Source organism: Chelonia mydas, chromosome 1 (assembly GCF_015237465.2).
Source record: "Chelonia mydas isolate rCheMyd1 chromosome 1, rCheMyd1.pri.v2, whole genome shotgun sequence".
Taxonomy (NCBI): Eukaryota; Metazoa; Chordata; order Testudines; family Cheloniidae; genus Chelonia; species Chelonia mydas.
The window spans coordinates 322,992,880-323,005,502 of NC_057849.1; the positions used below are offsets into that span (position 1 = coordinate 322,992,880).

Genomic DNA, 12,623 nt, shown 5'->3' on the forward strand with positions numbered 1-12,623 from the left:
TATTTTCTGTTCTGTTTCAGGTGTCAATGCTAAATAATTTAATAACTTTTTCTGAGCTCTGATTGTACGTGAGCAAGACAGCTGCCATTAAAAACAAAAACCATTTAACAACCACCTCTTGCATGTTCCTTTTATCAATAGCATAGCTGTCAATCAGATGGAAACTCCATTTATTTCCATGGAACTGAAGGCAGTGAGTTCAATTTTGCCACAACCCGAGATGTGGATCTTTCCACTGAAGATACCCAGGAGCAGTGGGCAGAAGAGTTTGAGAGCCAACCTAAAGGGTGAGTGATTGTTACCTCCAGTGCTATAAGTGTGCATGCAACATTACTCCAGGAGATAAGGAAACTTCAACTGAGAATTGCATTTGCTCTCTGCAGTGTATTGGTAGTATGTCTGTTGCTAAAATAAAAAGCAGTAAAAAAATGTTGGTAATTATAGGTTTTAGAGATGAAGAAGTCAAGGAGAGTCAGTAGGTCCTGTCTGATTCCAGACTATTTTATCTCTAGATAGCTAAATATACAAAAGTTGTGTGCATGAACTTCATAGTGTTACATTAGAAACTTTCCGTGTTGCAATGTTTTCCACTTCTGCCACACATTAACATTAAAAATACACAGTTGGACAAAATCAAATTCTTTGAAAAACTCAAACTTTCTCTGGAACAAAACATAATCTTGCTACTGTCAGTGTTGGAGAAAATGGGGGACCATGGGGGACCTGAGCCATAGTCTGGCTGCTCTAGCACAAACCGGTCCTAAATCTTGGGGAAATAGGGAAAATCACTTCTGCAAGGGAGGATGTAGAGGTGTTATAGAGCAACTGTCACCCCTCCTCTTCGCTGCAAGCATAGGAGGCATGGCCAGGACTTTGCCCTGCCCTAGCAAACCCTGGCAACTGTTATGTTTCCTTGTAGCTGTTGGTAGTTAGTGGAGGTTACAGCAGCTCCGGGTTTAGGGAGATTAACCTGGTGAAGAGCAGTTCCTGGACTGGGGGAATGGAAAGGGTACTTCTGTACCTCTCCTAAGCTGCACTTAAGGTTCTATGGCCATAAATGAGGATATGGCCCAGTATTTTTACTTTAAATATACAGCTAGTGAATGAGTGAGTGTTTGGACTTCAAACAGGATCCACAGGGCCTGATCCAGTGCCCACAAAGTCAACAGGAGTCTTTTCATTGATAACAATGGGCTTTGGATCAAGCCCTTGGTTTTGTAAAGAGTGTAGAGTAGTGGTTACAAACGGGGAATTGGAAGCTTGACATACACAGTCAGATTTTCAAATTTGGCATGGATACTTACATACAAGTGTGTACAACCAAGTTATACATGAAATATCATAAGTCCAAAATGTTCAGAAGATATTTAAAATCAGGCACCCAAATCCATTTTTGGGCACTTGCCATAAATGAATGGCCTGATTTACAGTATTGAGCACCCAGAGATCCCGTTGACTTCCCAGCCATTAAAATCAACCATTTATTTATGGTACATGTCAAAGACTTTGGGAGCCTGACTTTAGACCCATTTCTTTGAACTTTTTGACCTGTGTGCATGAGCATGTTGGGCATGTGTATACACAAATATCTCATGTGTATATGTGCATTGAGTATTTCTGTGCATAACAAGCACATGCAGTTATTTGCATATACTTGCACATGCCTGCGTTTGAAAATAGGTGCCATAATAATAATAATAAATAGGTGCCATAATGGTAGCAACTGGCCTAAGAGCTTCTTCACAGCACTCCCAGCAAAACTGCATCGTAATTTAGCCCCAGGTTGGGGGAAATTTAGCTTAAGTAGCTATAGGAAAGAATGGTTTTACATTGTACAGAATATAAAAATAAAAGAAGCTTAGATAGAAAGACAAAAAGATTCATCTTGACTTATCCCACTTGTGCCTCAGTAAATATAACACGCTGTGGTTTTTCTGTCCCAAGTATCTACTATTTTTTTTTGACAAGCAGCTTTATCTTAGTATCTTTATGCTTTCTGTTCCCACATTCTATTAACTCACTATGAGAAGAAGAAGAATACTTAGCTCCTATGTAGCATTTTTCGTCAAACGAGCTCAAAGTGCTTTACAAAGCAAAGTAAGAATCGCATTATCTCCATTGTACAGATAGGGAAACTGAGACATAGTAAAACCACTTATCTTACATAAGTTTACACATCAAACAGCCACTATTAATGAAGGACATGAGTACAACATAATCAGGTGTCCTAATCCAGTTCTCCTCCAGGCTTCTCTTCATGACAACAACCATTATAATTAATAATAATTAATAATGAATAATAAATGTCATTATAGATAGTAAAAAGAGAACAGTCAGATCATAAGCAAGCATTATGCTCCTCTGTGCATGTAGATAATTTTTATGTGCTCTCTGATTATACAAACCTATCGGTATGTTACAAATCAACATCTTACAAGCAGTGACAATTAAGTGGTATCTTTGATTACCATAGTTTTTCCCAGTTCTTGGCAGGTAGCTTTGACCACTGTGGTAAATGTTAACACCATTGTGGCTCTCTTCACTTCAGCTCTGTGTTGTATCTCCCTCTCTATGTGTCTCATATAACTTGAATCCATTTCCTGAGCATTTGTCCTGCTGGTAGAGCGTCCCCAAATGCATTTTCTTAATAATGAACATCAATTTCCCAACATCTGGCCATTTTTTCAACCTATTCAAATCATTCTGTAATCTCGCTAAATCCTGGGTTCACCCCTTCCTGCCTTTTTATTATTTGCAAAAGTGGACACCATGCAGCCATTGCCAATAGCACTTTGCAGAGTGAAGCTATGAAGCGGGACAAAGGAGATAAATTCTGGGTAAAAAGCAAAATAAAACAGAATAACAACAAATTGGATGCGTTTAGTAAAATGAATTTTTCTGTTTAAAAACAGTGAGGATTATATTAGTTACTGCAGCCCCAGGGCAGCTGTAAAACATAGACTGATAATTTATGTCATTTCTTCTGAACACTGATTTCAACTTCTAAAACACAGAATTTCATTAGCAGCTACAAAATCACATGCTGCTTATGCTGTGTCTGAGATAAAGATCACTGTGTAAGAAATACATGCAAATATGTTATGTGAACTCTTGAGCTTACTTTTGAGTTTAGGCAAAAAAAAAAAATCATTGTAAACTTATTCCCAGTCTAAATAACTAACTCTTGTCTTGTGCTCTTTGCTGTTATCCTTTTCATTTCAGAAAATGTTTTATACAACAACAAAACATGAGTATGTGTGGGAAGGGTTGGTAAGTGAACCATGTGTCCGATGCCCTTTTGGCCTTTATTTTCTTCTTCTTTCAGAGAACAGGAAAATGGTAGCTGGTAGTGCACATCTGTTTTTTTTCGGTAGATAGGGTACCTAGTAAGCCATATTCTTAGCTGGTGTAAATCAGCATAAGTCTATTTAAGTCAATTGTTCTGATATGGATGCCATCCTAAGTAGGAAAAGAGCCTAATTTTCAAACATATTTAGAAGTGACTTACAATAAAAAAATAGGGAGTACAAATCTAGAAATAAAATGCTGTTCACTGTGTGCTAGTTTATGACTACACGATTGCTCTGAGCCAGGGACCATGGGTCTTTAACTCTTATCTACAAGGCTCTTAGGAGCCAGTAAGTGCCAACCTGCCCCCAAGCACCAGAACAAGAAGTTCAACTCCAACAAAGGATTCCAGTCCTAGGATCTGACTGGTGGCACTCTGGGGGTCCTGATTGGGTCTCTGCTGCCAGTGAATATAAGATTTAGCAGTTTGTGTCTTATAATAAACACAAGCAGCAAAATAAGTCTTTTGATCTTAAATTAGCAGACTTAGTTTAGGGGCTTTCTGGTATATGTAACCACGGAGCAATGGCATTCACGTGTCAAAACTATTGGGAAATGTATTAAGGCAAATAGCTTACGCTAGCAGTTGGACCACTAATTATGGTCCCCTGAAATAGCAAACATGGGCAAAAGGCTGAGACCTAATCAATATGGTTCTAGATGTGTGGGAATGTAAGGGAAAAGGGTTATAAAAGATTGCCTGACCAACCCCGACTTGGGTTATCGGAATGACAGGAGCGTGGAAATCTTATTGTCATTGCCATTTACAGTGCTTCTCTATTTCCTGCTCTTTCCATCTTCACCTCTGATGGTCTCCCTAAAATTGTATGTGCAGTTCTGAAGGCCATTTTGCTATATTTATATTGCTTTTCTATGGTTGCAGTTATATTTGTTCGTATGTGGGTACTCAGTGAAGTCTTCATGTCTCTATAAATGTGACTCACCAATCTGATTCCCTATAAAAAATTCCAAGTAGCGGCGTAAGTAAAAACAAAACAAAAACCCTGATGTTAATGACTTGTGAATTTTGCACCCTAAATACCATTTAAATATTATGATTTTCCTTAGTGCTGCTACTTTGGAAGAATGTGTCTTTTGATTCCTTAAAAATACTTTAGTTAAAAAATCATTCATCAAAGTGTCTGAAGTTAACAGGGAAGAATATGACCCATTAACTTCCTATTAGTTTTCTACTTCTAATGAAATTCTTTATTCAGAAAAGTGTTCATTTTCATAGGAAGTTTCATTAAGGGATTCATTATCTTTAATATACAGGATTTTAAGGCTTCTTTTATTATGTAATCAGTAAAAGTATTAAGTATCAATTTTGCAGTTCCTTGGGATAAGAAATTCCACACGTATCACTGAGGACATTAATTGCATACTTTTCCCACAAATTACCTTGATTTACTGACACATTCTGAATATGTTCAAAACTAATTATTCAAGGTGGACTAAAAAGAGCTCATACACATGCAATTTTCCATGGTTTCCAAATGCAAAGTCCTAGATATATACTGTATAGAGTCTACTTAGTCAGGATTGCTATTTTATTGTGATGCCTCACAGGAAACCAATTTAGCTGAATGACAGTGAATGGTAATGACTGATGTTTAATGGGAACAGTATTAGTAAAAATTTTGCTTAATGGGGATTTTGCAGTGTTAAGGAGTTAATGATGTTTAACCAGGAATCAATTGTAAGTAAGTTACAAGTTCAGTCTTTTAATAAGTAAGCTGCCATACAAAGATTAAAAGAAAAAATAAAAACAAAATACAGGGAGTGTCGTGGGGCAGTGTACCCCGTCACGGGGTGTCTGGTCACAAGAGAGCGAAGAGGCTGTACTGCAGCTGGCTAGGTCCTATGCGGAAGACCCTATTGTGGAACTTGGTATTATGGCCTAGTGGCTGGAGTCAGCAGAGCGGCCCTTCAGCTCAGGGCAGTGTGGCCTAATGGACGGAATCAATACCAAAGCCCCTTACAGTCAGGGTAGCATGGCCCAATGGCCAGAGTTGATAAAGTAACCCTCACTGTCAGGACAGGCTGGTCTAATGGCCAGAATCAACATACGAGCCCCCTACAATCAGGGTAGTATAGCCTAATGGCCTAACTCAATACAAAAGTCCCTCACAGTCAGAGCAGTGAGGCCTAATGGCCAGAGGCAATAAAGTTGCACCACTCTGTGGGGTTGCATGGCCTATTGGCCCATTGGGAAAGTAGGGTGCCACTCGGAGGGGTGTGGCAGCCCAGGTAGGGGGACTTGGGCCCTTCCAGCTCCTCCGAGCCCCAGCCCAGAGCCCTGGCAGTGGCAGGATTACTCACCACCGAGTCAGCGGGGATCCTTCCAAAAGACGCTGACTGGTTCTTTGGTTCACCCACCGGAGCAAAGGCAAAGTCCTCTGGGCTGCTTCTTACCCTGTCTTCACCGGTGATGGGCCACTGTTCCCATGGGTCTCCAGAGTCTTCAGGCGGCGTAGCACCTGACAGCGCAGCTTCCTCTCTGGGTTGGTCAGCCCACCTGAAATCTGTCCGGAGCTCAGCGGGCCTTGCTTCTGGGGTCAGGTCCTGTAGCAGCTCCCTGGAGAGAGCCTGCAGTCTGCGTCCTCTCCCTTCAGCAGCCTGCCCAGACTGAGCTTAGCTGCTTCCCTTTATATCTTGCCTCCAGGCTGAGCATGCCCAGCAGAGGCAAAGGAGCATGGTTTCCTCAGTCTGCAAAGCACAGTTAACCCCTGCAAAGCCGGGGGGAGGTAGGTGCACCCCATCACACACCCTACCCCTCAAGACAGTACTCGGCAAGGGTCTTTCCCCACTGTCCTTCCCTCCCGCCTGGAAGAAAGAGTCCATGTTAGCATGGGCCCTACCTGGACGGTGCGACACACTGAAATCATAGGGTTAGAGGGCGAGGTACCATCTCATAATCCATGTGTTCGAATCCTTCATGGTGTTGATCCATCATAGGGGAGCGTGGTCTGTACCTAGCCAAAAGGGGCTCCCTAGCAGGTAGTACCTTAAGGTCTCTATTGCCCATTTTACCGCCAGCGCTTCCTTCTCGATGATGGAGTACTTGACCTCTTGAGGAAACAGCTTCCGGTTTAGGTACAGCACAGGGTGTTCTTCCCCATCTAGTTCCTGTGATAGCACAGTCCCTAGCCCCACTTCTGAGGCGTCTGTTTGTAAAATAAATGGTTTTGAGAAATCAGGATGGAACAGGACTCGTTCCTGGTAAGTTGCTTTTTCAATCCTCTGCTCACCGGATATTTAGCAGCCAGGAGTTCTTTGTGAGGTCAGAGAGGCGGGCGGCTGTCGTGGCAAAGTCTGGCATGAACCGACTATAGTAGCCGGCCAATCCCCGGAATTGCCTTACCTTCCTTTTTCTCGTAGGGGCAGGGTAATCCCTCAGGGCCTGTACCTTGTCCACCAGCGGACGGAGCTGGCCTGCCCCCACCGTATGCCCCAAGTAGGTCATTCTTTCCACCCAAGGTGACACTTGGCAGAGTTTGCAGTGAGTCCTGCTTACTTCAGGGCTTGCAGCACTGCAGTGAGATGCTGTAGGTGTTCCTCCCAATTTGTGCTGTAGACCACAATATCGTTGATATAAGCAGCCACATGCTGCCTGTGTGGCTGAAATAGTTGGTCCATCAATCGCTGGAATGTTGCCATGGCCCCATGTAACCCAAAGGGCATGGTGATTAAATGGTATAGGCCAAATGGCGTAGGGAAGGCTGTCTTCTCCCTGGAAGTCGGGGTGAGGAGTATTTGGCAGTACCCCTTGGTCAAATCTAGTGTTGATAAAAACTTAGAACTACCCAGTCATTCCAGCAGTTCATCTATCCAGGGCATTGGATAGGCATCAAAGCGGGAGATGGCATTGACTCCCATGAAGTCTATACAGAGCCTCACAGTCCCATCAGGCTTTGGGACTAGGACTATGGGGCTTCTCCATTCACTTCCACTACCCCCAGGGCTAGCATAGCCTCGAGTTCCTTCTGGACCACTTCCCACATTTTCCGGGGAAATGGGCGATATTCGTTGCGAACCTTCTGTCCGGGAATGGTGTCTATGTGGTGGCTGGTAATACTCATCCATCCTGGACAGGAAGATAAAATGGAGGGGAAGTCTTGGACTAGCCGCTGTAACCTCGCTTGTTGCTCTGGGCTTAAATCCTGCCCCATTGTGATTGGTGTTGGGTCAGGGAATCCCCTGGCTACCGGCCCCAGTTTGGGCTCCGGGGGATATGGGGTGATTAGCAGGTCTTCCTGGGCCTTCCAGGCCTTCAGGAAGTTTACATGGTATATCCAGATGTCCTTTCATCATCCAGGGAGTCTAACCTCATAATCCACTGGTCCCATCTGTCGAACAATCTCGAACGGTCCTTGCCATTCGGCTAGCAGCTTAGATTCTGATGACAGCACTAGGAGCGAGACCCAATCCCCAGACTCGAAGGTCCATAGCTTGGCCCCCCTGTTGTACCAGAGTTCTTGGGTCTGTTGGGCCTGGAGTAAATTTTCCCAGGTGAACTATCCAAGCTTCCGAAGGCATTCCTGCAGCTGCAGGATGTAAGGGACTGATCCCGGGACCCTCAAATCTTGTTCCTCCCAGGTCTCTCAGAGCAGATATAGGATCCCCCTTGGCTGTCTCCCGTAAAGGACCTCAAACTGGGAGAATCCTGTCGAGGCTTGGGGGACCTCATGCACCGCAAACAGCAGTGAGGGGAGTAGTTTGTCCCAATGTCGTGGATTGTCATCCACAAACTTCCTGAGCATGGTCTTCAGGGTTCTGTTAAATTTTTCCACTAGGCCATCAGTCCGTGGATGGTATACTGATGTCTTGAGGGCACGTATGTTTAATAGACGACACAATTAAGCCATCAATTTGGAAGAGACATTCGTTCCACAGTCAGTCAATATTTCCCTGAGTATCCCGACCCTGGCAAAAATTTTCAGAAGCTCTGCAGCTATGGCAAGAGCTGTGATGGTCTGTAGCGGGACGGCCTCCAGGTAGCGGGTCGCATATTTGACTACCACTAGAATATACTGGAACCTGGATGCACTCTTCTCCAAGGGTCCCACTAGATCTAGGCTGATCCGTTCGAAGCGTACTCCCACTTCTGGGAGTGGAATCAGAGGCGCCTGCTGTACCTCCTTTGGGCCTGTGCACTGACATTCCGGGCACGAAGCACAGAAGTCCTGCACTTCCTGGTGTATACCAGGCCAGAAGAACCCCAGAGATACACGTTGCAGGGTCTTCTCTCGTCCCATGTGGCCAGTCCACGGCACCACATGGGCCAATCATAACAGCTCTCAATGCAACCTCTTCGGAACCAGCAGTTGGCAGAATTCCTCTCCGGTCTGCGGAACTTAGGTCACCCGATAGAGGCGATCATTGTGGATCTCAAATGTGTGGTCCCTGGGGCCATCTTACTCCAATGCCCACCTGGTCTCCCACCTCCAGAACTAGTTCCCAGGCTCGGCTCAAGGTCGGGTCTTCCCTCTGTTCCTGAAGGAAATCCCCATCTAGCTCCAGCCACTCTTGGCTGACTCACTCCGTTGTCTAGGGCGCTGTAGGGCGTGGTGTGAGGTTTCTAGTCTGGCTGGAGGGACCCTCATCCAGGTCATCCTGCCACACCTGGTGCAGGAACTCCTTCCTTATGGACCCTGACTTCTCCTGCTCCAAAGTCCAGTCCCCCAATGCTCACAGGATTTCGCTGAACCAAGGCCAATCATGTCCTAGGACCACCGTGTACACCGAAGTCAGAGCTAAGCCCTCCCAACACTCTTCCTTGTGTTGGCCTATCTCCAGACATACCTTGGTGATGGGATATGGCTGCACCTTCCCATGGATGCACTGCATATATGTTGGTGCCACCTCTAGATCTGGGAAGTCCACCAAGCTGGCCCAGACCAGCGTCTGGCTGCAGCCTGAGTTAATGAGGGCCATCACCGGGGTACCATTCACCTGCCCAGGCACCAGGAGTTTGGTCGGGGCCTTTTTCTGGGCCCGGCAATCTGCTGTCCACACCTGACCATAGGCACAGTCCATAAACAGACAGTCCCACCAAAAGTGCTCCTCTTGTCCACACTCAGAGCCCTTTGGGAACTTGGGCCCTTGAGCTGTGTCCTGGAGTTCCCAACGTGCCTGGAGAAGTTCCTTCACCCCACAGGTTTAAGTGTATGGCCCGGCTCCCACCGGTGATCTGTGGGGGCCTCGCTAAGCTCGGTTTACTGTGAGGTCTCCCCATTTCAGGTCTTGGTTGCTGAGCCTCAGGGTTCCGGCTTCACCCCGCCAGTCCTTCTGGTTTGAGGGGTTGATGTTCAGGTCCTTCAGTGGCCAGGTAATCCTCCATCAAAGAGACAGCTTCATTCAGGGCCATTGGGTGGTGGTGTTATACCCACTCCTTTGCCCCCGCTCGGAGGATCTGTGTGAATTGTTCCAATGCTATGGGCTCTACCACCTGGGGCCCAGTTAAATTCTCCGGATTCAGCCATTTCCAGCAATAGTCCCGCAAGCACTGGGCCACAGCTCGTGGTCAAGCTCCTGGAGGCTACTGCTCTTTGCAGAACCACTCTTGGTAGGTCTCCAGGCTAATGCTGGTATGGTCTAATATGGCAGCTTTCACACGGGAGTAATCCCAGGGCTCATGAGGAACCAGGTTGCGGTAGGCAGTTTGCACCTGGCTGGTCAAATAGGGGGCCAGCAGGGTGGCCGAGCCTTCAGGAGGCCAACAGGCAGCTGTAGCAACCTGTTCAAAAGTAACAAGGAATGCCTCGGGATCATCACCAGGCCCCATCTTGGTGAGGTGCACGGGTAGCCTCACCAGGGTATCCCCTGGCCCTACCCCTGCAGAGATGGGCCTTGACAGTACTGCCAGCTGTAGCCATGTCGCAACCTGTTGGACTAGGCATTCCTGGTTGGTGTGATGCTGGGCCGCCAACTCTTGCAGCAGCTACTGTTGTTGCTCCTGATGCTGGGTCATACGGAGCTGGTGCTGACTGGTGATCTGCTGCATCAGCTGTGCCATAAAACAACCCTCACTGTCAGAGCAGGGTGACCTAATGGCCAGAGTCAGTACAAGAACCCCCTATAGTCAGGGTAGTGTGGCCTAATGGCCAGAGTCAATACAAGAACCCCCTATAGTCAGGGTAGTGTGGCCTAATGGCCCAAGTCAGTACAAAAGCCCCTCACAGTCAGGGCAGTGAGGCCTAATGGCCAGAGGCAATAAAGTCACACCCCTCTGTGGGGTTGCATGGCCTATTGGCCCATTGGGGAAGTAGCGCACCACTCAGGGGGGAGGGGTGGCACCACTCCTCCAAGCCCTAGCCCAGGGCCCTGGCAGTGGCGGGATTACTCACCACCGAGACGAGTGGGGATCCTTCCAAAACACGCCGACTGGTTCTCCAGTTCACCCACCGGAGCAAAGTCTAAGTTCCCTGGGCTGCTTCCTACCCTGTCTTCGCTGGCAATGGGCCACTGTTACCACGGGTCTCCGGGGTCTTCAGGCAGCATAGCTCCTGATGTTGTAGCCTCCTCTCTGGGTTGGTCAGGCCACCTGGAATCCATCTGGGGCTCGGCAGGCCTTGCTTCTGGGGTCGGGTTCTGTAGCAGCTCCCTGGAGAGAGCCTGCAATCTGCATCCTCTCCCTTCAGAAGCCTGCCCAGACTGAGCTTGGCTGCTTCCCTTTATGGCTTGCCTCCAGGCTGAGCATGCCCAGCAGAGGCAAAGGGGTGTGGCTTCCTCAGCCTGCAATGCACAGTTAACCCCTGCAGAGCCAGAGCAGGGTAGGTGCAACCCGTCACAGGGAGATATTTACTCCACCCTCTATAAAGCTCCTGGATTCATAGATTCCAAGCCCAGAAGGGACCACTTTGATAATCTAGTCCAACCTTCTGTATAACACAAGCCATAGAACTTCCCCAAAAGAATTCCGAGAGCATATCTTTTGGAAAGACATCCAATTTGATTTTAAAATTGCGAGTGATGGAGAATACACCATGACCCCTGGTAAATTGTTTCAATGGTTAATTACCCACACTGTTAAAACTTTATGCCTTATTTCTAGTCTGAATTTGTTTAGCTTCAACTTCCAGCCATTGGGTTATTCTTTTTTCTGCTAGATTGAAGAGCCCATTATCAAATATTTGTTCCTCATGTATGCACTTACAAATTGTGGTCGTCACCCCTTGCTCTCCTTTTTTAAACTAAATAGATTGAGTGCCTTGACACTATCACTGTAAGGAATGTTTTCTAATCCTTTAATCACTTTCATGGCTTTTCTCTGAATGCTCTCCAGTTTATCAACATCCTTCTTAAATTGTGGACACCATAACTGGTTGCACAACTGACAAATACAATAGTAAAATAATATCTCTATTCCTACTCAAGATTCCCTTGTTTAGTCATCCAAGGATTGCATTAGATTGTGAAATCAAGCACTGAAAAATTGGAAAACGCCAGATTTACAGTTTCATGCAAAATTTTGGATGCACAAGGAGACATAATTAATCTGTGCAGTCAACGAGGTAGAGATAGAGTTTTACTATTGTCTTTAATGGGAGCAAAGTAAGGCCAATGCTCAGTACTTCTTCTCATTCACAAAGGATTGTTATCCCATTTCTCTTTTATAACACAGATTAGGGACTCAATCCTGCAACTAGATCCCTGTGAGCAGACTGTTGCAGAGCCCTATTTACTTCCCACACAGATCTACTTGCACAGATCTACAGGATTGGGTCTTATGTTTCCATCTGACATAAAGTGTAAACATTTAGATTGATAAACCATCATACCATTTTTGCATATCATTTATCATTCATCACTGAAAGAAGAATGACTATAGACTGATTTGGGGGATAAATGTATCCCAAAGTTACATTTAACAAAGATTTTCTACATGTTTATGATATGATAATAGATGCAGTTTATCCGATTCCTTCTCTATTTATCATTACAGAGAGAATTTGGACTTATTTTTAGAAAAATGCCAGAGTCATTTTACATTGTTAAACTTTCTACTTTTCATTTTGAATGTTCTCTAAAAGGAAGTTATCCCTAGAAACACCCATGATCTGCATCATTCATGACCCCATGTTGTTTTGTGGGTCAGTAAAGAGAGTGTTTTAATTGGGCTAAATGGAGCATATAAAAAGACCAATGAACCATTGTGAGATTTCTTTGTATAAATCAAAACAGGCGCAACTGTTTAATTCTGCAATTGTCTTGGTTCCCAAAGACCCATCTTCAAAATTGGTAACTGTATATTTTATCATATCACGTGTTAT

The 12,623-nt window shown here is 45.5% G+C and overlaps 1 protein-coding gene across 2 annotated transcripts in view; it reads left to right on the forward strand.

Moving 5' to 3' along the window:
* RELN (reelin) overlaps positions 1–12,623 on the forward strand; it is a 463,371-nt gene that overhangs the window by 283,664 nt on the left and 167,084 nt on the right. For both annotated transcript variants that reach the window (XM_037889192.2, XM_037889193.2), the window contains exon 11: positions 142–287. In XM_037889192.2, the coding sequence (XP_037745120.1) occupies positions 142–287 (146 nt within the window). The remainder of the gene's footprint in view (positions 1–141; positions 288–12,623) is intronic.